We start from the raw sequence: 25,299 nt of genomic DNA, 5'->3' as shown, positions 1-25,299 counted from the left end.
TGTAAATACCGTTATACCGCAATATTAATTTTTTTCGATATTACCGAAGTCGCATGACTCAGTAAAACTATAGGTCTTCTGAGAAAATTTGCTCAGGCGAATGAAGCGAACGGGAGGTACCGGAAACTACAATTCCCATCAGCCCATGCTTGACCATCATCCCTTGCGGTCTGTTGTCGCTACAGATCCAGTAATGCGGAAATGGAGTGTGCTGCTAGAAGCGGGGATGAAAAAGAGCTGGAAAACTCCAAAGCGAGTGTTGTCGCCGCGCGCGTACTGAATAGCGGTGTTGTCGCGCGAGTTCTTATCAGCTGTGTTGTCGCGCGAGTTCTTATCAGCTGTGTTGTCGCGCGAGTTCTTATCAGCTGTGTTGTCGCGCGTGTACTGAATAGCGGTGTTGTCGCGCGAGTTCTTATCAGCTGTGTTGTCGCGCGCGTACTGAATAGCGGTGTTGTCGCGCGAGTTCTTATCAGCTGTGTTGTCTCTCGAGTTCTTATCAGCTGTGTTGTCGCGCGAGTTCTTATCAGCTGTGTTGTCGCGCGCGTACTGAATAGCGGTGTTGTCGCGCGAGTTCTTATCAGCTGTGTTGTCGCGCGAGTTCTTATCAGCTGTGTTGTTGCGTGCGTACTGAATAGCGGTGTTGTCAGCACACTGTTCAGATTGATGCAGACATGAGACCTCTATCTTACTCATGGCTTGTCCTCTCAAGTGGGGGAAAGACAATGCACAATGTTACCCACTGCTGTCAACCTGGGCCAAGTCATATCTCTCTTGTCCCAGAAACCTCAGTCCCAAATGAGAGGGGTTTTTCTGTTGCAGGGGACATTGTAAATGCCCAGAGATGCCAGCTTTTACCAGATTATATTTATATGATAATTTTCCTTTAAACCCATCTCTGTCTAAGTGAGTGAGTGATTAAATGTTGAATGTGATGAGTTTAACAATACTAAATTGAAACTTTATATTTTTTACATGGTTTAATATTTTTTTGTTATTAAAATTGAAGTTCCTGTTTCAAAGCTTACAGATAGATGGCTAATTTGTATGTCATTGACACTTTTGGCACTTTTTTGGAGTATTTTCATAAGTTTTGTTTTTTCCTGTAAATGATTCAATAAATACCGTACCGTGACATTATACCGAGGTACTACCGTACCGTGAAATTCTGATACCGTTACATCCCTAATATCTATGGATTACGACCTACAGTTGGCTAAGCCTATATATTCAGTGAGTGTCTGCATTAATGACAACAGCCTACACAATTACACTGTAACAGAGTTCAGTATTTTATTAAGTGATACAGATCCTACATTGTTTTTTGCAGAAGATAACTGTCTTGCTTAGAGGGGTCAGATAATTCCTGACATCTTGTTCCTTCAACTGGCTTTATTTAAAACAAGCACAGTCTGATAAACTGCGATGTCAACAAATTCTTGTGGTGTGCATGCCGTCTTTGGCTTATTCTTTACTTTCAAGTCCATATAGGATTTCTTTTAAACATCCAAGATTTGTCTACAATGATTTCATGAAAATGTACAACATTATAAACGGCTTCCCAAAATAAAGAGAAATCTCATGATAGCCAAAACGGCAGCAAAGCAACCAGATTCATAAACTATAAGCTGTCATTTTCACCTGCCTGATTGATTTTTGTCAGTAAAACTATTTAAAGGGAGGCATGTGCGCACAGCAGAAACGTTCTGCACTGGAATTTGAAATGTGGGTGAAAGTGGGAGGTGCTTGTGTGACACCCAAAGTATCCTACATAGTCTAGTTAGGTTTGTGTCCTGAATAAAGTAATATCCTATAAGCTTTTCTTTTATGGTGGATCAGTCATCTTCGTCGCTTCCAAAGGCCTCGTCCTCTTCCATTTCCATTCCATGAAACAATCTAGATGACAAAATATATAAATATATAAATAAACAAGCACAGCAAACCTTAAATGATCTGAAATCAATTACCCTTGCAAGCAGAAATTGTTAATTCAGTACAAGAAAACTCAGAGCATGCTCCTTAAAGGGATAGTTCACACAAAAATGAAAATTAACTCTATGTATTCTGCTATGGAATTCAATGGTTTCTAGCTTTCTCCTTTAGTGTTCAACAAAAGAAAGAATCTCAAACAAGTAAAGGGTCAGTAAATGATGACAGTTTTCATTTTGGGTGAACTATCCCTTTAATATGTTCACAGTTCATAGAAGCATCTCAACCTGACATTTTTAATAAAGCATATTTAATTTGGATAAGGCGAGGTAGTGGCGCAGTAGGTAGTGCTGTCGACTCACAGCAAGAAGGTCGCTGTGTCTCTGGTTCGAACCTCGGCTCAGTTGGCGTTTCTGTGTGGAGTTTGCATGTTCTCCCTGCCTTCGTGTGGGTTTCCTCTGGGTGCTCCGGTTTCCCCCACAGTCCAAAGACGTGCGGTACAGGTGAATTGGGTAGGCTAAATTGTCCGTAGTGTATGAGTGTGTGTGTGTATGTGTGTGTGGATGTTTCCCAGAGATGGGTTGCAGCTGGAAAGGCATCCGCTGTGTAAAAACGTGCTGGATAAGTTGGCGGTTCATTCCGCTGTGGCGACCCCGGATTAATAAAGGGACTAAGCCGACAAGAAAATGAATAAATGAATAATTTGGATGATTTTACTGAAATCTGTCTGTTGTAAGTACATAGACATGATGGTGTATTTTCTGTATACCTTCTGATGACTATTTTGTGCTGAAGCTTGTAGCAAAGTTTAAGAAAGTGTTGAATTAATTGCTCAGAGGGGGAGAGAGAGTGCAGACTTTAGGTCACATATGGCCCGTTTCCACTGAGTGGTACAGTACGGTATGGTTCGGTGCGCTTTTATGGCCATTTCCACTGTCAAAATGTACCTGAAAGCGAACTGTACCATATCACTTTTTGAGTACCATTTCCAAAGGGTACCTAGCACAGCAAAAGGCCGAGCTGAAAACAAAGAAATCGCCATGTTTTAAATACACAGCTGAGACATTACACCATAATAATAGACAGTTGAAGTCAGTATTATTAGCCTTCTTGAATTATTAGCCCTCTTGTGTTTTGTTTTATTTGCCCAATTTCTGTTTAACGGAACAGAAAAGCAGATTTTTTCGACACATTTCTAATCATAATAGTTTTAATAACTGATTTATTTTATCTTTGCCACGATGACAGTAAATAATATTTTACTAGATATTTTTAAGACACTTCTATACAGCTTAAAGGGACATTTAAAGGCTTAATTAGGTTTACTAGGCAGGTTAGGGTAATTAGGCAAGTTATTGTATATATATATTGTATATAGTATATTAAACAATCGACGTTGACTGTTAAAAGAGTTACGGCCTGGGACAAAGCCAGTATGGTCAGGTTTCACTAGTTTTCCTACCAATGTGTTCATTCTGATGGCTATTGTCTTGGCTAATATTTTTTGATCCACATTAATGAGGGATATTGGCCTATACCCCTCAACCTCTTCAGGATCTTTTCCTTTTTTGGGTATAACTGTAATTACTGCTTCATTAAATGACTTTAGGTCACATATGGCCCGTTTCCACTGAGTGGTACGGTATGGTATGGTTCGGTACGCTTTTATGGCCATTTCCACTGTCAAAATGTACCTGAAAGCGAACTGTACCATTATACTTTTTGAGTACCATTTCCAAAGGGTACCTAGCACAGCAAAAGAGTACCAAAAGGCCGATCTGAAACAAAGAAATGTTTTAAACACACAGCCGAGACATCACACCATAATAATATACAGTTGAAGTCAGTATTATTAGCCTTCTTGAATTATAAGCCCTCTTGTTTATTTTTATTTATTTTTTTTTTTTGCCCAATTTCTGTTTAACGGAACAGAAGAGCAGATTTTTTCGACACATTTCTAATCATAATAGTTTTAATAACTGATTTATTTTATCTTTTCCATGATGACAGTAAATAATATTTTACTAGATATTTTTTAAGACACTTCTATACAGCTTAAAGGGACATTTAAAGGCTTAATTAGGTTTACTAGGCAGGTTAGGGGTAATTAGGCAAGTTATTGTATAGTATATTAAACAATCGACGTTGATTGTTAAAAGAGTTACGGCCTGGGACAAAGCCAGTCTGGTCAGGTTTCACTAGTTTTCCTACCAATGTGTTCATTCTGATGGCTATTGTCTTGGCTAATATTTTTTGATCCACATTAATGAGGGATATTGGCCTATACCCCTCAACCTCTTCAGGATCTTTTCCTTTTTTGGGTATAACTGTAATTACTGCTTCATTAAATGACTCAAGGTAGTTGTCCCTCCTCCAGAGCTTGGGAAAACATATTAAGCATATAAGGTGTTAACAAATTGTTTATTATAATAATTTATATACCTCACAGGGAATTCCATCAGGGCTGGGGGCTTTACCTCCTTTAAGTGACTTTATAGTATTCTTTATTTTATTAAAGTAAAATCTGCTTCTAGAAATTACAATTACAGCTGTTTAAGAATGTTTCTATAGCATTGGGATCCTTGTAATCACTGGAATATAGAGATTCATAATATTGTTTAAAATGATTATTAATGTCTGTGGGGGATAATGAGTAAGTCCCAGATTTTGATTTAATTTGATGTATTGCACGATCATTTTCAAGCTTTCGTAGCTGTCTAGATAACAATTTATGTGGCTTATCGCCAAACTCGAAATTTTTTTGTCTAATAAACATTACTGAATTTGAAAGCTTTTCAGATATTAATTTGTTATAGTGATATCTCAGTTTTAATATTTCTTTATATAGATCTAAAGAGGCAAGTTACTGTATAAATCAATCAAATTATATAAAAAATAGCATAAAGGAGCTAATAATATTGTCCTTAAAATGGTATTATTATTATTTTATATATTATTTTATTATCAAACATTATTATATTATCTAATTATCAAATATTATGAAAATTTCCTTGCTCTGTTAAACATCATTCAGGAAATCTCTATAAAAGAAGAAAAAATTAAAAATATAAAAATAATAAAAATAATTCTGACTTGTATACATATAATACCGAGCCATGGTCAACTCGAGCTCAAACAAACCTTGTCATCGTCTTAATGAACAGCCACAAAGCCAAAAAGAGCAGAATCTGCCCTGTGCCCCATAGTTTTTTTACAAGGCTGTATAATGAGCGAGCGGCTTCACTTTCTCGAGTGCGCTCCCCGTGCGTCTATATTTAAAATAATGAACTTCTTGAGCTGATGATAATAACGTGCGCGTGACTATTGAAGTGCTTCTGACGCCCTATCCTGTCAAAACAAACAAACGCAAAAAAAAAAAAGGAGAAGCCAAAAAAAAAAAAACAAAGAAGCAAATAATTCTTTCAGCAACCTAAAACATAAACAAACTGCCATTTTACACAACTATTATCATCACCTTTTGGACTATTATGAACTCAGAATGACGGAGTTACTGTCTACTACATGTGCTGCGGAAAATTAAAGATGCAGATGAGAGGTTTGCACTGACTGTGGGCTATATTCAGTGTTGTTTTTGAACCCAAATAAGGACTAAATGTCTGCAGTGTGTAGTTTTTCTGTAATGAGTAACATATCGGAGACTGCAAGAGTCTGTATGTGTTCATATATGTTGCATTTATTTATTTATTTTATATAATCGCAGACATTACAGTAGGCTATTTCACATCATTGATGTGCAGTTGTGATTAAATGATGTTCATAGAAGGGTTAGTCATGAACACTTATACACCGGTAAAGCATCTGTTTTGTAAGAAGTGCTTCTCATATGATATGTGAACGACCCGTACAGCTTTACTTTGACATTTCCTCGAGCGAGAATGACGTCGACTGCACGCACACCTGACCATCAGAGTACCATTGGTACCCTTTTAGCAGTGGAAACGCAAGCCTGATAAAGGCGGCCCGTACCGTGCCATACTACTCAGTGGAAACGGGCCATAAGCTCTTTAAGTATTATCACAGCAAAAAAACTTATAACAGCTCTCTGAAGATTGCGACTTACTGGTTATAGCATGGCGAGTCAGGGTTGTTGAAGTGGCTATAGGGGTTCACTCTGCTGAGAGCTCCCAGGCAGATCCAGCAGAAATACTTCTGACAGGAAGAACAGGTCATCTTGTTGCAGCCATGCGCCTTCTACAGAAACGGGGAAATTGAAAGAAGCACTTTCTATCAATGAGCATTCAGCATGAGAACTGCTTTTCTGAAAGTCTACACAAAAAGAGCACACATTTGCACAGCACATAAGTTCTTATGACTTTTTTTTTTTAATAAGCCATCTCAGGCACTTCTGGTGAAAACTTGTTTACTGCCTGATTAAGAAGCAATATAAAGTGGGTTTCACATTGGAAAAGAAACACTGCATTAAATGCCACTGTTATATGGCAGGGGATCTCAACCTTTTTCACTTTGAGGCCCACCTTTCTCTCTGAAAATCTTTTGAAGGCCCAAACTGATTGTTTACAGAAAATACTTATTTTAAAGCTTCATTTATTTGCAGAACATTCATTTTGCTTTCTATTATTCCCTTATTTTTTCTACATAATTTTATAAAAAAAAACAAAAACATTGTGCAAGTTCATTACAACTGAGGCCCCGTTTACACTAGTGCGTTTTAGTTTTAAAACGGCGTTTTAGAATGAAAACGATCCGCGTCCACACTCGCGTTTTACCCAGCGTTTCTGAACTGCTCTCCGTCCACACCAAAACGCTGAAAACGCACATCACGTGACCACACACACACACTTTGGCAATCGCTGGAGCCTGTCTACCCACCCAGATGAGAGCTCTGCTAGTCGGACTTCTCATCAAGCATCTCCCACTGGATCTAATCTCACTATATTTATTAAACGTGATATTTCATTCATCTTGTTGTCTTTATCTAACGACATATTCCCTGACTTTGGTCATTGGAATCTATTACTTGTTCTCAGGTAACGTGTTTTGGCTGAGCGCAAAGTTAATGATAAGTTAATGATTAATGTAAGCACGTAGCCTACATTCTGTATATTGACTGATCGCTTGCCTTTATTTCCTATAATGTATAAACTTATTGTATGTTATACTTTTATAATGGCCATTATCGATTCTTAAAACTGATATTCAGCAAAAGAGAGAGTATGTTTCGTATTTTCACTGAAATTGAAAGGAGGCAGTTGTTATCGGCTCCGTTTTGTTATAAATATGCACACAGTGAAGATGACGCTCATCTTATGCAGCACGACGCCTCAACATTTCTGCTGTCTGTTTAGTTGTTAATATTTAAATAAAAATAGGCAGTTCCTTATATCAAGTTTACATTTTATTGTTGAGAAAGTAAAACAACGTAGCCAAGGTAATGTGAATGAAGTTATAAAGTACACTGTTCCCTGTGAAGATTGACGCGTGTCCTCTGTATGTTTTCCATATCAAACTGAGAAGAAGAGATGCAGCCTTGATCAAACTTGCGAAGTCTGAACTTACACGGTAAAGATTCAGGACTGAACTGTGTGTTAGGCTACTTAATATTGAGGAAAAGCCCCAATCAGAGAGGCGAATGTCTGCAGCCCCGCCTCCGTTTTCAGATGTCTCCGTCTTTCCCCATCCACACTGAGACGGAGCAGCAGCGTTTTAGAATGAAAACGGCCTCTCCAGCGTTTTCGAAACGCTCCGTTTTCGGCGCTCGAGAACTCCGGCGTAGTGTGGACGGATGGCGTAACCGTAGCAAAACTTATGCGTTTTCAAACTAAAACGCATTAGTGTAAACGGGGCCTGAGTATTTGGGTCTTTTCTTCAGTAAAGGAACTTGACAGGACTACAGTAGATGGCAAAAAACTGCTGCTGTTTTTGAATTAGACTTCTATTTATCTATTGATCTATATCCATTCATGTTAAAACCTAACCCTAAACGTAAAATACTGTAAAAAAAAAAAACTAAACGAAAAAAAAAACCTTATTGATCTGAAGGCGATTTGGTTCGTAGCTGGACATTGTTGGAGTTCGCTGACAGGAACAGTGAACAGTTGTTCACTACTGAAACACCACAGATTCTCGTTAGATTTTCCTGTACAGACGCGCGTCAGCTCACAAGACGTAATTTGGACAACTATGCTGATATTTCAAAATGTTCACACAAAGAGAACACGCATAGCCTAGTTTGTGAATCAATAGACCTGTGTGACTGATACAGAACGAGTCGCAGAAGTGAGGCACACGTGGGCTAATTATTATAACTCTCATCATCATTAGCTTTACATTTGCGTGACAGTTTGCTTTATACAACGGAGAACGTAGTCTCAGTTGACGAGCAGTGGTTGGAAATTTGAGCCACAGTTAGTCTGTTAATAACAGCGAGGCTATTTTTGCAGTCCGAATTAGCCCGTTTAATCACAGAAAACGGGAAATGCCATTACTACAATCACTTTAATAGAGACACTGCTCGCTGCAGAGCCATTTGAGCAGAGCTGAGCTCCAGCAAGGGGGAGCTTGAGCTCTCGCTCCTCCTCCTATAAGCTGTTTTAATGCGTACACCCACCCCTAACCCCAACCCCCAGTGACATCACTCATAGAAGAAGTGCAAGAAAGGAGGAGCAGGAGCTCAAGCTCCCCCTCGCTGGAGCTCAGCTCTGTCCAAATGGCTCTGCAGTGAGCACCACTTGCTTTAATATGACATATTTAATGGTGAAATAAAATAATTATATTGTAATATTTAAGTTAATTTTAAGCTATCTTGTGGCCCACCTGCAGGACCGCTGAGGCCCACTAGTGGGCCCACCGGTTGAGAATCCCTATTCTATGGCATATGGCATCTAAAAAGGGGTATAAATGATCCCCTTTAAATGCAAGAGTCTTAAACGGGGTAACTGACTCAAAGAGTAACGAAAAACTATTCACAGCATGTAGTTATTCAGTCAACCCATTAACTCTCATGCTCAGTTTTTTTTATACATGGTGAGTTTTACACAGTATACCTTGTGTTTTAGTACTGACCTGTATATTGGTGCCACAGCAAGGGCACTGTTTACAGTTAGTCTTCAACCAGTCTGTGCTAAAAGACTCCTCCACAGCCCTCTGAATGACCCGCTTCCCAAAACGCTTTTCGAGAAACTTTTTCCCCTCTTCGCTTGAAGAAAGATACTCATCCCGCAAACTGCGAAGCTCATCTGTGAAAGAAAAGCACGCATTTGTTGAAACAAATAAACCAAGTGTCTGCATTACATTTTGTAGCCACAATGCTGATTCAAGCTGATTCATTTAAGAACCAAAAACACACGTGAGTCTAGAATTGAGTGTACACTTTGTGTCTCCAAGATAAAACGGTCACACTTTATTTTAATGTACAATTCACGCTATTAACAAACCATTAGCTCAATAAATTTCTAATTAGCTGCATATTAATAATTAGTAAGCTCCCACCAAGCAATAGTGTTTAGACATCTAAACATAGATGGCTTGAGTAAAGCAAGGTTAAATTTGGACTGTCATAGAAAATCTAGTAGACAATCAAGAATAGACCAAAACTAGAGTAATCATCAAAAAAGAAGTCAAGTCAAAGCGCAGATCCAAATCCCATTGAGATGCTGTGGGGTGACTTGATGGCAACTTTCTCACGATGCTGTTATTCATTTATAGCCTTCAAATTAAGCCTTTTTTAATGAAGCCGTCTATTAGACATCTATTAGAATTCTTTTAAAAACAAAAAATATTCACTGGGCTAGTAGTTGGGTTTAGGTATTTGACAGGATGTAGAATAAGAGTATATTTTATAAGTGAAAATAATCAGTTAATGTCTTAATAATAGGCAGCTAATAAGTAGGGCCAGACAGAATATGTGGACATTTTTTGCTATTTCTGAAGAAAATTGTGTAAAAAAAATCTGCAGATTTATATGTGGAATTATTTTGGGATTATTGTAACTAAAAACTTAATATATGAAATTAAAAATAATACATTTTTAACTGTTATTAAATGTTTACAATGCAAATCCAATTAGATCAACCTATCTAATAAAAAAAACAAGTCTCTTATATAATATATCGACTAAAAGACAGAAAATATGACTTTACAAACTAAAATTAAACACTGAATAAATATCAATTTACACAAGTAAATAAATAGACTCAATTATGGGCTAAAAATCTGCAGATTTCTGTGCGCAGATTCTGCGTGGGCCTAGTAATAAATGAATGTTGTAAATTGTTGCTTAAAATAAAGTGTTACACATTATTTTTCCAAAACAATCTCTTTAATTAGACAGTTTTGAATAACAAAAATAATATCAAGTTGTCTCTACAACTAATGTTTGTATGTGTATTAAGGACACTTTTTGTCTTGAAGAAACTCCCACTACAGTTGAAGTCAGAATTATTCGCCCCCCTTTGGATTTTTTTTATTCTTTTTTTATTATTTTGTAAATTATGTTTCACAGAGCAAGGAAATTTTCACAGTATGTCTGATAATATTTTATCTTCTGGAGAAAGTCTTATTTGTTTTATTTCGGCTAGAATAAAAGCAGTTATTAATTTTTTAAACATCATTTTAAGGACAAAATTATTAACCCCTTTAAGCCATTTTTTTTTCAATAGTCTACAGAACAAACCATCGTTATATAATAACTTGCCTAATCACCCTAACCTGCCTAGTTAACCTAATTAACCTAGTTAAGCCTTTAAATGTCACTTTAAGCTGTATAGAAGTGTCTTCAAGAATATCTAGTCAAATATTATTTACTGTCATCATGGCAAAAATAACACAAATCAGTTATTAGAAATGAGTTATTAAAACTATTAGGTTTAGAAATGTGTTTAAGAAATCTTCTCTCTGTTAAACAGAAATTGGGGAAAAAAAATAAACAGGGGGTCTAACGATTCAAGGTGGCAAATAATACTGACTTCAACTGTATACCCATTTTAGTCTCCGACACCTCAATCATCAGTCGAGCTTTAATCATCACAAAATAATTACATCAAATTTTCACGTTTTTGTTTACTCTACGAAGTTATTGTAGACTGTAATATTGCATTCTAATAATGTATATAAATAATGTATTGATTATTTGTAAGTTCAATAATACTTTTTTTTCTTAAACTCAGCTACATCGATTATAAAAAGGCATGACAATCTTTAAAACATTACAAGCATTTCAATCAAGAAATCTTTTAATTTTGATAGCGTGTGACTTGTTATTAAGCTTATAACCTTATTACGTTACTTGTTTTTTAACCTCTACTTATACAAGAAACTGTGGAAGGCATTAAGACATGCACTATAGACCTTTTTCATGGCTGCTGCATGGAGGGCGCCATAGCGACCAGCGTCTTCCGGTAGAATGCTAAAAACTTCCGTTTACAGCGTGTACAACTGGTAATTTGCGCTTCGAAAATGGGTTTCAATAACGTTTTTAATGGATAACAGAGTGTTTTTGTGACACACAACTTAGAAATGTGTCTGTTAAAGCCGTTATAATCTGTCACATGTGGTTCAAGCGCGTCAGAAATACGAGAAAAACGTTCTCCTAGTTCACGTGTCTGCCGTCAGAAATACTGTGTGTTCCCGGTTTGTCAGCTGTTAGCTCAGCGGCTCTTTAACACACACACACACACACACACACACACACAGAGAGAGAGAGAGAGAGAGAGAGAGAGAGAGAGAGAGCAACCCAGAGTACTGGCATGAAACTTAACAGGTATGAAAGTTGTGCAATTTACAAAAATGAGCAATAAAAGTCTGTTATTGATCCTCTGCTGCTGATTTGCTGTTCATTCTAGTCGCGAGCCGTTTGTGTTTTATTTCGTGTGTTGTTTTTACCACGGTTTGTGTTTTTCTGTCATTTCGAAATGACACTAGCCTATATTTTCACTCTGTCACAGTTATTAAATCAGTGTGTCAGTGGCACAGTACAGGCTACGTGTGTGTGTCAAACATTTTGGTGAATTACATTAGTTTGGGCTGGTTATATATTGGAAATAAAGAGAAAATGTTGACTTTAGCGATGACGAGGCTTCATTTAAACTGCAGAAGATGCCGTCTGACAACGAGGGGAAAACGCCTCACAGCAGCTGTTTTCCATCCTATTAGATCGCATTTCTTTAAATGATCAGTTCAGGAGATGCTGCTGATGGACAACAGGATTAGTTCAAAGAGGATAAAAACAGGTAAAATAGATTAAAACTATCGTTTCAAAGCTGTCCAAATGTGACTGTTTACATGCATCAACTGCTGACCAGAAGTTCTTCGCATTCTCCTTGCGCATACACGCAAAGCATTATGGGTAATTTTGCGTTCCAAGAAAAAGGTCTATAATTTTCTCATTAATTTGATCTAAATCTTTAGGATACATCAACAGTAGATAGATTGTGTTACACAAGAGTTACAATATTTCAATAACTTAATTTATAAACTATATTCGATGTGTTTTGTTTACATATATGGATTCCTTTAGTCGTTACAAAAATCTGGTGAAAATTTTAGGTCAACAGCACCTTTAGAAATTTGTTTTCTGAGAAAAATGGTGAAATGTTCAGTACTTATTCCGCCACTGCAAATACTAATATCTGACAAATCAGGCAACAATTTAGATACTAGCAACTTAGTGGGTAAAAAAAACAAACATTTTATCTTACCAGCAGTCGCTATGCAGTGAGAGAGGCCATGATAGCTTCGCCTACAGAGAGTACAAAAGGCATATCGGCAAGACGGACAGATGCCCATAGTGGAGTCAGGCTCGACCATCACAGCCATGCAGCAGCTCATGCGAGGACAGTACACAACATCCGCCATCAGGTCCAGACTCGACTGCAGCAGAAGACGATCATAGCGGGCAAATTCATCTTCACCCACCAGTAGCTTCACCTGTTGGGCTTAATACTGTCAGTTACAATTTCAACGTTAAGAAATCAGCAAAAAGATTTTAGGATTCATAAGAAGCCTATATATAAAGGCATTTTCAGATGTTTACTTCGCAGACAGCTGTTTTTATTTAGTTTTTAGAATTAATGTCAAAATTAAGTAAGTTTTTCCTTAAAACAAGCAAAATAATCTGCCAAAAAAACTGTTTCTCCAACTGTTTCTCACTATAGAAAAAAATAGCCTAGAGAGGCTAATAATTTTGTCCCAAAAAATGTTTTTAAAAAAATTAAAAACTGCTTTTATTCTAGCCGAAATAAAACAAATAAGACTTTCTCCACAAGAAAAAATATTATCAGACATACTGTGAAAATTTCCTTGCTCTGTTAAACATCATTTGGGAAATATTCAAATAAGAAGAAAGGGGGGCTAATAATTATGTCTTCAACTGTATGTGAAAATATCACAGTGCTGCAGCTTCATATTGCATATTTATTTACACAATCTTCCATACTCTGTATTTTTGTGCTTGTGTATGTGTATATATACAATTGAAGTCAAAATTATTCACTCCCCTGTAAATTTGTTTTTGTTTTTCAATTATTTCCCGAATGATGTTTAACAGAGCAACGGCTTTGTTTTATTTCAGTTAGAAGAAAAGTAGTTTTTAATTTTTTTTTAAACTATTTTAAGGTCGATATTATCAGCCCTCTTAAGCATGTGTCTACAGAACAAACCACTGTTATACAATGACTTGCCTAATTACCCTAATTTGCCTAATTAAGCCTTTAAATGTCACTTTAAGCTGAGTACTAGTATCTTGGAAAATATCTAATAAAATATTATTTACTTCCCACCATGTCCAATTATTGGTTTGTTTGGGGTTCTTCCGCCCGACCACACTTTACCGTCTCATTTTGTAGACTTTGTAGCCTTCTTAACCCTTCTGGCTAGGCGATTCATTCTTCTGAACTGGAAGACCCCTCACCCTCCTTCTCACACTTGTTGGATAAGAAATGTTCTTTATTTTATGAAATTAGAAAAAATAAGGTACTCTCTTCACCGACCTAGCACTATTTTTATTAAATTGTGGGAACCCCTTCGCAAACATGTCCAAACTCTTCAGCTTGACCCTACTCCTTTCTGATTGAGTCCCCACCTCCAATGCCCAGCTTTAAAGGGAAATTATCTCTGGTCAACACATTGTAGACTTGTTTTTTTCTGTATATAAGATTGCACTAGTGTTGTGGTTTTTTATTTATATATTTTTATTATAATTTTTTGTTTATTATTATTTATTTCCATTATTATTATTTGCTCAAAATACTCTTCAGTGTATTTGCCTATTGTTACATGTTTGTCTTTTTATATTTTTGTAATGTTTCACAATATATAAATAAAACATAATGTGTAAACGGGCCTTGTAGTTTATATTGATGTGGAATCAAATGCGAGATGTCTCTAAGTGTTTTAAATCATGCTGCACAATTAAATGTAGGCATATTATATTAGACGAGCATCTGTGCAAAATGGCGCATCATTAAAGATGCCAATCCAGTCCTCAGACCGTGATGAGTCGCATCAGTGGATCTTAAAAAGTGTCCTTAGCCAATCCTGTTTAGCGTACATCCAAAAGCCACTGCTCACACGGGCATAATCCAATCGACGCCACCGAGTTTTGCTGCTTATTTAATCAATACCAGTGTTGGTACATCTAAATCCATTTTTAGACTGTTTGCATCACCTGCTCATTCAAAGGAAACACTTTGATCTGTCCTAAGCAGACGCCACTGGAATGTCTTGTTTGGTTTCTTAAAATTGCTTTTAAATGTTATAGTTATGGCTGATGATAAGGCAGAATAATAATAATAATAATAATAATAATAATAATAATAATAATAATAACAATAATAACAATAATTGTAATACTAGTACTACTACTAATAATAATAATAAGAATCACCATAAATAATTAATAATAATAATAATAATAATAATAATAACAATAATTGTAATACTACTACTACTACTACTACTACTAATAATAATAATAATAATAGTCACCATAAATAATTGATATTATTAATAATAATAATAATAAATATTTATAATAATAATAAAAATAACAATAATTGTAATACTAATAATACTACTAATAATAATAATCACCATAAATAATGAATAATATTAATAATAATAATAATATTAATCACCATAAATTATTAATAATATTCATAATAATAATAATAGTAATAATAATAATAACAACACTTTCAAAAGTTATATATATATATATATATATATATATATATATATATATATATATATATATATATATATATATATATATATATATATATTATTTACTGTCATCATAGCAAAGATCAAAGTAATCAGTTATTAGAAATGAGTTATCAAAACTATTATGTTTAGAAATGTGTTGAAAAAAAACTTCTTTCCGTTAAACAGAAAGTTGGGAAAAATATATACAGGAGGGCTAATAATTCTGACTTTAACTGTATATATAGTCAGTATGCTGGCCTATCTAGTGTTTCTTATTTTTGAGTCCTACATAATACATGTATAACTCACACTATGTCAAAATAATTCAAGAAAAGACAAATTCATTCCAGAAATACCTGTGTTGGAGTCGCCGTGGACGCACACTTTGGCTCAGGGCAGTTAAGGCACTGAACTTTCCCATCTTTAATCTGGATCTGAAAGTATTCTTTAATGCAGGCCTTGCAGTAAACATGCTCACACTCTTTGAAGAGCAAACAGTCGCATCCCAGCTTCTCGGAGTAGCAGATGCCGCAGCAAAACGCCTTCCCGTCAAACACCCTTTGCTTCTGGGCTTCGTCAAAATCCAGCAGCTGAGTCAGTATATCTGTCTGAGCGTCAACTTCCTGAACGGCTCTTGGGTCTAGATCCTGCGCTTTGCTTTTTTCTCCGGAAGCATCTGCTGCGTGTTTCTGTGCGGGTTCACACTGAGGCTGGCTGCCACTTCTTTGGATTTCCAGAGGAGATTGGATCCCCAAAAAGTCCAGAGTCTCTTCCTTTAGGAACTGGATCCATGTAAAAAGAACCACATTGCCTTGGTTCTCCTCCCAAAGCTCATCCAGCTTCCTGCAAAGCGCAGTGATCTGATAAAGTGAGAGTGGAACATAAATCTTAATACCATGTATCAATTACACCAAGTGTAAGGGTACTTCACATTTACACGTTTGTTTGGGAACCTGGCGCGGTGTGTTTAACCCTTTAGCTCGGTTCGTTTAGGCATATGTGAAACCCACCATCGTACTCTGATCTGCACCACATTAATAAGTCCGAGACTGCCTGAATGAGGTGGTCTCGGCTCGGTTAAAATAAACTCAAGAGTAGTTAAATAGTAGTGAGGAAAGTAATATGATCCAACAAAGTAACAAACCAGCCTATATCACAGTGTATTATAGACATGAAATAGCCAATAATAATAAATAATAAATACTGGTAAAAATGTGTTCCATAATGAATACGAAAATTAAAACAATTAAACTGTTAAAAAAAAAAAAATTAAAAAAAAAAAAAAAAAAAAAATATATATATATATATATATATATATATATATATATATATATATATATATATATATATATATATATATATTTTTTTTTTTTTTTTTTTTTTTACAGTTTAACAGTTTAAATGTGTGTATATATATACACATACACATATACAATCACCGGCCACTTTATTAGGTACACCTATCCAACTGCTCACTATAAATTCTAATCAGTAAATCACATCGAATCTTGAGGCAGATGGGCTACAGCTGCAGAAGACCACACCGGGTGCCACTCCTGTCAGCTAAGAACAGGAAACTAAGGCTACAACTCACACAGTCTCAACAAATTTGGACAATAGAAGATAAACAACAAGAAAAACAGTGCCTAGTCTGAGGAGTCTCGATTTCTAAAGCGACATTCAGATGGTAGGGTCACAATTTGACATCAACACCATGAAAGCATGGATCCATATTGCCTTGTATCAACGGTTCAGGGTGGTGTTGGTGGTGTAATGGTGTAATTAATGGTGTAATGGTGTATAATGGTGTGGGGAATATTTTCTTGGCGCACTTTGGGCCCATTAGTACTGAGCATTGTGTCAACGCTACAGCCTACCTGAGTATTGTTGCTGACCATGTCCATCCCTTAATGACCACAGTATGCCCATCTTCTGATGGCTACTTTCAGCAGGATGACACGCCATGTCATAAAGTGTGAATCATCTCAGGCTGGTTTCTTGAACATGACAATGAGTTCACTGTACTCAAATGGCCTCCACAGTGACCAGATCCAATCCAATAAAGCACCTTTGGGATGTGGTGGAACAGGAGATTCGCATCATGGATGTGCAGCTGACAAATCTGCAGCAACTGCATGATGCTATCATGTCAACATGGAGCAAAATCTCTAAGGAATATTTCCAGTACCTTGTTGAATCTATGCCATGAAGAATTAAGGCAGTTCTGAAGGCAAAAGGCGGTCCAACCTAGTAATAGTAAGCTGTACCTAATAAAGTGGCCGGTGAGTGTACTGTATATAAGATCAATAACTTTTTGGTTGACTTGACTTCTGATATTGAAATGGTTTACAGCCCTTAACAATTAAAATGAGGCTCTGTATGAGAAATTCTTACCTATATATATATATATATATATATATATATATATATATATATATATATATATATATAAATATATATATTTGGTGATGACTAGCTGTGCCTGTGGGTGTTTTCAAAATGAAAGCACACTATTCGCTGATAATGCCTAATTTTTTATCGTCATAAATCAAAATAAGGACGTATGACAGCTGAGAGAAATCCCAGAAAACAAACCAAACTCTGACGCATGTGTGGAGAGTTTACTTGCACATGAATTGTTATAACTATTTTGGTCCATTTAGAAACTTTGCCATGTGAAAGTGAACAGCACCAAGAACAAAAAGCAACATTGTAACAATCTGAATCCCTGTTTCAAAACAAAACAATCGATCTATAGGTGTGAAAGCACCCTAATAGTATTGCAAAATAAGCAAGTGATGCATGCATTATTAGTGGCATTTAACAAAATGACCATTTTTGCTTCTTCAAATATTCTTCTGGTCAAATAAGGTGAATAGCCCCAAATTAACACCATTCACTGATTGCGAAGTTGCTGTGTCTTGTTCATGATGCATAGGAAAATCATGAGCCCATCATAAACAAGACAACATATCAGAAAGTCTGGACATTTTCATTAAAGATTACGAAAGAACAATAAAAAGTCACCTGTAAACAAAACCCCTTTCAGGACATTACCACACTGGACTCACCTGAACTCTTGTGAGCCATTTGGAGCTGATAGTAAAAACGGGTGCAGATGTAGAAGGGTAGTCGTCAGGGAGGTCAAAACTCAGAACCAAGGGAGGCAGAAATGATATATTATGCTCTGCAGATTTCTGTCCTGTTGACAAAAATAAATATATATAATACTACAATAAAGCAATGAGCAATTCCAGGCAAACGTCAACCTTGCCATAAAAAAACAAGTGTCCACCAAAATAGCTAAACTCTTTCTAGTTTTTTTTTTTTTTTGTGTGTAGGCTTGTATTTTACAGTACTGTAAAAATACTCAAAAACGACTCAAACAATTCTATTCGATTATATTTGAAGTCACATAAATGCCAATTTCACACTTGTCACATCCATAACGCAACTTTTTCCTCATAAATGCAAAAATGTAAAGCAAAATAAAATCAATCATATTTGTTCTATAGGTTGTTCTCAATCACGTTCTGGTGATGCGTGAAATTCAGACAGAGGGCAGGAAGTAAAAATTGTGATTGGGAGACAAAGGAAAGTCTGTATTTTTGTGATTTATACCATATTTTAAAGGAGATATAAATAGAAAATAACCAGATATGTTGGGCATTATCCGTATATCATGAGCAGGGCCAGATGGAATCTGCGGACATTTTTTGCTATTTCTGCGGAGAATTTTGGTAAAAATCTGCGGATTTCTGCGGAATTATTTTGGGAGTATGCAGCGGAGTATCATAACTAACACCTTAATATATTAAATAAAAAGTAATAAACTACTGAATAAAAACGGAATAAAATCAGATTTACACATTTACTCAAGTAAACAAACAGAATTTATAATGGGCTAAAAATCTGCAGAAATCTGCGGAATTCTGCGGAAAATCTGCGGAATTCTGCGCGCGCAGATTCCATGTGGGCCTAATCATGAGGATGGAAACGCTGCTTTATTCGCACGTCTATTATGCGATAATCCAGTTTTGCGCATAAATTTCATTCGCATTTTTGGATGGAAACATTGCTACTGTCTCACCCTTGACTAGCAGCTTGAAGTTAGGTGGAAGCTCTAAGCACAGATGAATCTCGCCTTCCTTTGCTGATCCTGCTCTGTGAAACTCCTCTTCATCATATATGCTCGCTAGAGCAAGCAGTTCATCTTCTTTTGCTTCCTGGTCAGCTGACATTTGAACATTCCTGAGAGGAACATAAAAATAAGTAATTTCTGTTTATGTTATGGAAAGCAACCAATGAAGAGCAGCAGGAATACTAGAAATAAAACAAGAACAAAAAGGTGCTTTATATACACAAGACAACATGCACTGCACTGCCTGACAAACATTGTGTTGCCCATCCAGGTTTTAGGAACAACAAATAACTTCTAGTTGATCATTTGGTATCAGAAGTGGCTTATAAGAAAGGCCTCTAGACACTTTTTTTTAGCTAAATAAAATATGATCATGCCTTGACTTTTTATTGTTTAATTAGGACATTAAGGTCTGACATTACTTAGACAAAAGTCTTTTCACTTAATATAAATAATGTACAGTATAGAATATAAATACATGCTGCAGTGGAAAAAAGTTAATATTGTGTCTGACTCCCATGAGCTTGGAGGACTGCATCGATACATCTCTGCAATGACTGAAATGATGTATTAATAAAGTTAAAGTAAGATATTTGACATAAAATATGTTCACATATAGTATGAATTCATTTATTAAAATAACCCCCTGCGAAAGTTTACAGACGCTTGGTTTTCAATATTGTGTGTGGTTTCCTGATGATCTATGAGTGCTTTTTCTGCTGTGGTTGTTGAAGAGTGTCTTGTTTAAAAGTTTATTTACTGTTTTACTGATGAGAGACTGAATGGGTATCAAGATACATCTTTAATATGTCTAGAGCTACAAACAAATAAAAACATGTTGGCACATTTTATTTTTAACTGGTTGAAGTGAAGTTTTATAAACTAATTTCGAGAGGAGCACGTAATATGATTGTGCACCGCTGGCCACTCATCCGTAATCAGTAATAATCCAATCAGAATGATCCTAGCTTAATATAAATGGATCGCTTTCTCCTTATTGCTCTATCTTCGTTTTGGAAGAATCCCCCCTTCCACCCCATCTCCTCCTTTTTTCTCCCCTTTTAAAGGGGGAGCGATCGAGACCTACCTGATCTCGGTTCTCCTGATATGCTCCTAGACCGGGCGGGAGCCCTGGGCTCAAATATCTCCAAGCTCAGGGTTCTCTCCCGGGACAGCATGCCAAACCTGCTATAAGTGCCAAGCATATCTAAGTGGGAACTCTTGAAATGTTGTTTTGAAAGAAACTATATACCCATTTTAACCCCTACTGAAAAAAATCTGCTTAAACCAGCCTAGGCTGGTTGGCTGGTTTTAGCTGGTCAACTAGGGGTGCGTTTCCCAAAACCATCGTTAGCCAACTAAGGTCGCAAGTTCCGTCGTTACAAACATAGTTTGTTGATTTGCCATTTCCCAAATCCGTCGCACCATTGAACATTCGCAAACAGTTGCAAACTTGAGCACTCGCAACTATACCTCTGGAGCTGTAATTCGAAACATAATTCCTGGCTGTGTTCTATTCCCACTTATCCCCCCTATGCCCTATTCATTTAGAACATTCTAACATTCAAGGTTGGAATTATGAAAAATAAAAAAGCATTAAGGTCATCTCGCTTAAGTATAATTTGCTTTCAAACTATTTTTACAGTTCAGTTTTAGCAATCTTCATGTTTATAATTGTGCTCCCTTCGCAGTGCACTTTGAAAACATTGATGTCATTTTGAACACAGCCTCATGGCGAAAGCTATAGGTGACCTATTATTTAAAAGCGGAATTTATGTTATGTTTCCAAAGCTTGTAAAAACAAAAAGCATACTTTAATACTTTTCATTTCAAGTAGGTTATTTATTATGTATCTGTACTGTATATGGCATGGGCCTGCTGGTTAGAACTTTCTGCTGTGGTTTACAAGTGTCAAATTGTAAAAGTAGACTTAAAAAAAATAATAACTACTTGATGATAATAATAATAATAATAATAATAATAATAATAATAATAATAATAATCCTCATGATAATTATTAATATTATTATTATTAAAGTATGATTTTTTTCATTTCTAATACATAATAATTATGAAATTTCATTTCTTGATAAATCGTCTCATTATTTATTTATTCATATTATTTATATATGATATTAGAACACGTGTTAGCTTTTGTTTTATTTTGTGTTTTAAAATATGATATGTCATTCTCAATAATATTAGTAAGGCAAACAGGCCCTATATGTGCCATATAATTCAATTAATATGGAATCGAGTGCATGTTTTTATCAAATCTATCATTAGATTTTATTATAAATGCATGCTTGTGTAAAATAATATAATTTGCACAAAGAAATGATGGGGTTCTTCTCTAAAGAAGATGTTACTCCATCCCGTTTAGAGCATCATTATGGGCGTTTTACGTTATAACTAACATGGATCAAGCGATGGATCTGCGACAGAGAAACTGCGTTTTGGGAAACACTCGTCACTACATCGTTCTTTTCCCAAACTATGCATCGTACCATGATAGTTCAGCTGTGAGTTACATCGTTGTTTGGGAAACGCACCCCAGGCTGGTATTAGAGGGGGTTTTGGCCACTACCAGGCTGGTTTCCAGGCAGGCTGGGAGATGACCAGCTAAAACCAACCTGACCAGCCAGGCTGGTCAAGCTGGTTTTAGCAGGTCATTTTAGAGCCTGACCAGCTTAGACCAGGATGGAAATGGCTGGAAACCAGCCTGGAAGTGGCCAAAAACCCTCTAAACCCAGGCTGGTCAACCAGCTAAAACCAGCCAACCAGCTTAGCTTTTCAGCAGAGACTGAAAATACATAAATAGAAAAATAGTTTACAAAGTCAACCGGTTATACTATCTGACCTGTACATTATTGATTTTCTCTTGTACTCTTGTTTGAAATAGCGTGTGATTGGTGGCTTATAATACTTAAACAGACCATTTTTAAAACCTCATAGCGTTATGGGAGATATTAACTGACTTCCGGAAAACTTCCGGATCCTGCTCTGCCGTCGGCTAAAACAGTGGGCGGGTTGTTAAGATTATTAATGTACATGTGCGACTGCGCTTAAGGCATAAATGACTTTGAATTAAAAAAAAACTTAACTACACACTATTGCTGACGGTATGTACAGCATAACGTATTGTAAACATGATGCACTTACCCAAGTTAGCAAACCTCTAGTTAGAACCTGCTGTCAAAACAACAACGCTTGAAGTTTCACTCTCAATATTCACCGTCTAGCGTTGCTCGTGTGTTAAAGAGACGACAGTCTCACTAAAATATCAGTGCCACAGGAGAATAAAATGGTCTTTAAATACTGTATAAGATATAAAATACTGAATACTCTATCGACATTTCATCTTACCAAAGAAAGCTGTTACGTATTGTCATTGCCCATGACGCATAAGGGACCGTCTCAAAATACCATAACTACGTTAAAACGTCTTTATTTTACAATCAAGGGTTCAATAATGGAGTAATACATGTTAGCCAGCTCTTTAATGAGGAAGGTCTACTCCCAAGCTGCGTCCCAAATGGCACACTATACACTATGCACTCATGCACTATACTTATGCACTTACACACTCAACAGGATAGTATATGTATGTAGTGTTGTCCCAAATGGCACACTAATGTTTTTTTTACTAAGCGGAAATTCAAACCGTTTCCCTGATGACGTTTGACGGTTGCCAAATCAGTGAAATAAACAACTGAATTATCAAATAATAACTGCCGTGAGTATTGCCGCATTTACCATCGGGAGGCGCTATAATCACTCTCGTAGGAGAATTTTGCTTTTACCATCCAAAATAATTAAAGTTATTCAACATGTGCGTCCGATAGCTCCGCCCCTTCCGCTACGTAAGCAAACCTGCGGTCGTTGAGTGCGTGGAGTGTCCATCATACACACTTCATTTTAGCGGCTGAATGAGTGCATCATCCGGGTAATTAAAGTGCACTTAATGTTTTTAGAGTTTTCAGTGTGAACAATCTACTTACACTATTTATACTACAAAATGGCGTAGAATAGTGCATAAGCATGCGATTTGGGACGCAGCTTTAGATACACAGAATTTCTCACAAATACAAAATTCCGGTAAATCCTAGAGTTGCAATAACTACAGGTGCTATTCCTTTCTTCATTATTATTATTCATTAATTCATCCATTTTATTTTTGCCTTAGTCCCTTTATTAATCAGGGGTCGCCACAGCAGAATGAACCGCCAACTTATCCAGCATATGTTTTACGCAGCGAACGCCCTTTTTTTTTTACTTATGTACCTTTTCCTTTATTGAATTTCTCTATGCTTGTGGATTGTTTCTTATATATTATGCATTCCCATTACATAATCATCATTTCAATCTAAAATTATAAATTATTTCCAAATACAAATATTCAAATCATTTGGTGAAATTGTATTCAATCACAATATTCATCACAGAATTTTTTTTCCAATACCCTGCAGCCCTTCTTTATTATTTCGGAACGGATTAAAACGTTTACAAATCATTAGAACTTTTTGCACACCAATTTCGTCTTGTACTGTGAGTGTATTTTGTAGACGGTCCCTTGAGTGTCAAAGTCCAAAGCCCTTCGGGTTTCGAACGCGTAATTAACTTTAACCGCGCTGTGTCAGCCTCCGATTAGCCCATTTATTTACCTTTTTACTTTTTTCTGTTTTTAAACACTCGAATTGTAACCTATGAAGGTATTTGTTTGTAAATCACGTACCTTACTCTGTGGCCAAAGCAACTCCACGCAAAACAGCAATCTCACTACAGGCCTGATAGGAGGAGCTCTTGTGTTTGACTTCTTCTTCGTCGTCATCGGGTTCTTCTTCTGCTAAAGTTGTTGGGATACTAACTGTGCATTACTGACACCAACTGGATAGGTGTGTGGCTGGCTAATAATAATTATTATTGTTTTAAATAATAATAATAATAATAATAATAATAATAATAATACAACTACTACTAATAATAATAAAATAACAACAATAATAATGATTTATTTATTTATTTATTTATTTATTCATTTATTTATTTATTTATTTGTTTGTTTTATGCAATAGAACCTGAATGTAAAATTTTGGATTTTCTTGTTTTCCCCCATTATCAACAACTTCAATAACGCTAAAAAAAACTAAAAGTGAAAAAAAAAAAAACTGCAACAAACGTGCATTAAGTTGGCCTTATTGTTACTTATATTTTTCTATTCTAATTTTCCTGAGATAAAGACAATTTTTAAGTGATCTTGACAAAGAACAATTTTTTTTTTTGTGTGAACATTAACTTGTTTTTCATCTTGTACTTAAAATAAATGTGCATACATAATCAGTAAGTAAAACATGAGAAATAGGTTTCTGGTTTTAAAATTTATTTTATGTATTTTAAATTGTGTTAACAAAATAAGATTCATGAAATGTTTCCCTTCCCAGAGATGGGTTGTGGCTGGAAGGGCATCTGCTGCATAAAAACGTGCTGGATAGGTTGGCGGTTCATTCCGCTGTGGCGACCCCAGATTAATAAAGGGACTAAGCCGACAAGAAAATTAATGAATAAATGAAATTTTCTTTGGGACTTTTATTTTGATATCAAACCGTTATTCAGCATATATTTTAGCCCTCATAGTATTCGCAATTATTAATCTATAAAGTTATACACGTTTTTTCAATAATTACATTCATTTTAGTTTACAATAAACGAATTACTGATTTTAATTATTGATTAAATTATCCATTAATTGTATTTTTTAACGCCTACCCCCACCCAAACCCTAAACCCAACCATCATAGTAATGTAAAAACAGTAACCATACCAAGTATTATTCGTATTATTTATTAAATTACTCATTAAATTGTATTTTATTAACATCTACCCTTACTCCAACCCTCACAGTAATGTAAAAACTATATTAATTATTGTTTTACATTGTCACAAAATAAAATGATGCTAGTATTCGCAGCTGTATCTCTTCTAGATGTTACCCAATCACAGCGCGCAGGGCGGTGCTGAGAGACTGCGCAGTGGAAGCTTCTGGAAGCGAG

The 25,299-nt window shown here is 35.9% G+C and overlaps 1 protein-coding gene across 3 annotated transcripts; it reads right to left on the bottom strand.

The window, feature by feature from the left end:
* Nucleotides 1–1,265: 1,265 nt before the first annotated feature.
* rnf14 (ring finger protein 14) lies at nt 1,266–24,060 on the bottom strand. Of its 3 annotated transcripts, none has more exons than XM_087299493.1 (8): nt 22,412–24,060; nt 19,199–19,359; nt 18,180–18,310; nt 15,465–15,968; nt 12,603–12,831; nt 8,971–9,143; nt 6,008–6,138; nt 1,266–1,893 (listed from the first exon to the last, which is right to left on the bottom strand). In XM_087299493.1, the coding sequence occupies exons 2-8, from the start codon at nt 19,347–19,349 to the stop codon at nt 1,833–1,835; spliced, it is 1,380 nt and encodes a 459-aa protein (XP_087155619.1). In that variant the 5' UTR covers nt 19,350–19,359; nt 22,412–24,060; the 3' UTR covers nt 1,266–1,832. The 3 variants fall into 3 exon arrangements, with proteins under 3 accessions (XP_087155619.1, XP_087155618.1, NP_001002087.1); XM_087299492.1 differs by lacking the exon at nt 22,412–24,060 and adding an exon at nt 22,110–22,264; NM_001002087.1 differs by having other exon boundaries at nt 1,269–1,893; nt 23,985–24,060.
* Nucleotides 24,061–25,299: the final 1,239 nt, after the last annotated feature.

The sequence above is a fragment of the Danio rerio genome, chromosome 21 (genome assembly GCF_052040795.2).
Source record: "Danio rerio strain M-AB ecotype USA chromosome 21, GRCz13ab, whole genome shotgun sequence".
In the NCBI taxonomy this organism is placed as follows: Eukaryota; Metazoa; Chordata; class Actinopteri; order Cypriniformes; family Danionidae; genus Danio; species Danio rerio.
Note: the sequence above shows the minus strand (reverse complement) of the source record. Positions and strands in the feature narration are given on the sequence as shown.

Excerpts from the sequence above, each read along its gene's own strand:
- rnf14 (XM_087299492.1), bottom strand. Across the intron at positions 6,139-8,970 it reads GCTGTGGCACCAATATACAG|AAGGCGCATGGCTGCAACAA; the intron begins GTCAGTACTAAA and ends CCGTTTCTGTAG. Across the intron at positions 1,894-6,007 it reads GACTCGCCATGCTATAACCA|ATTGTTTCATGGAATGGAAA; the intron begins GTAAGTCGCAAT and ends TTTGTCATCTAG.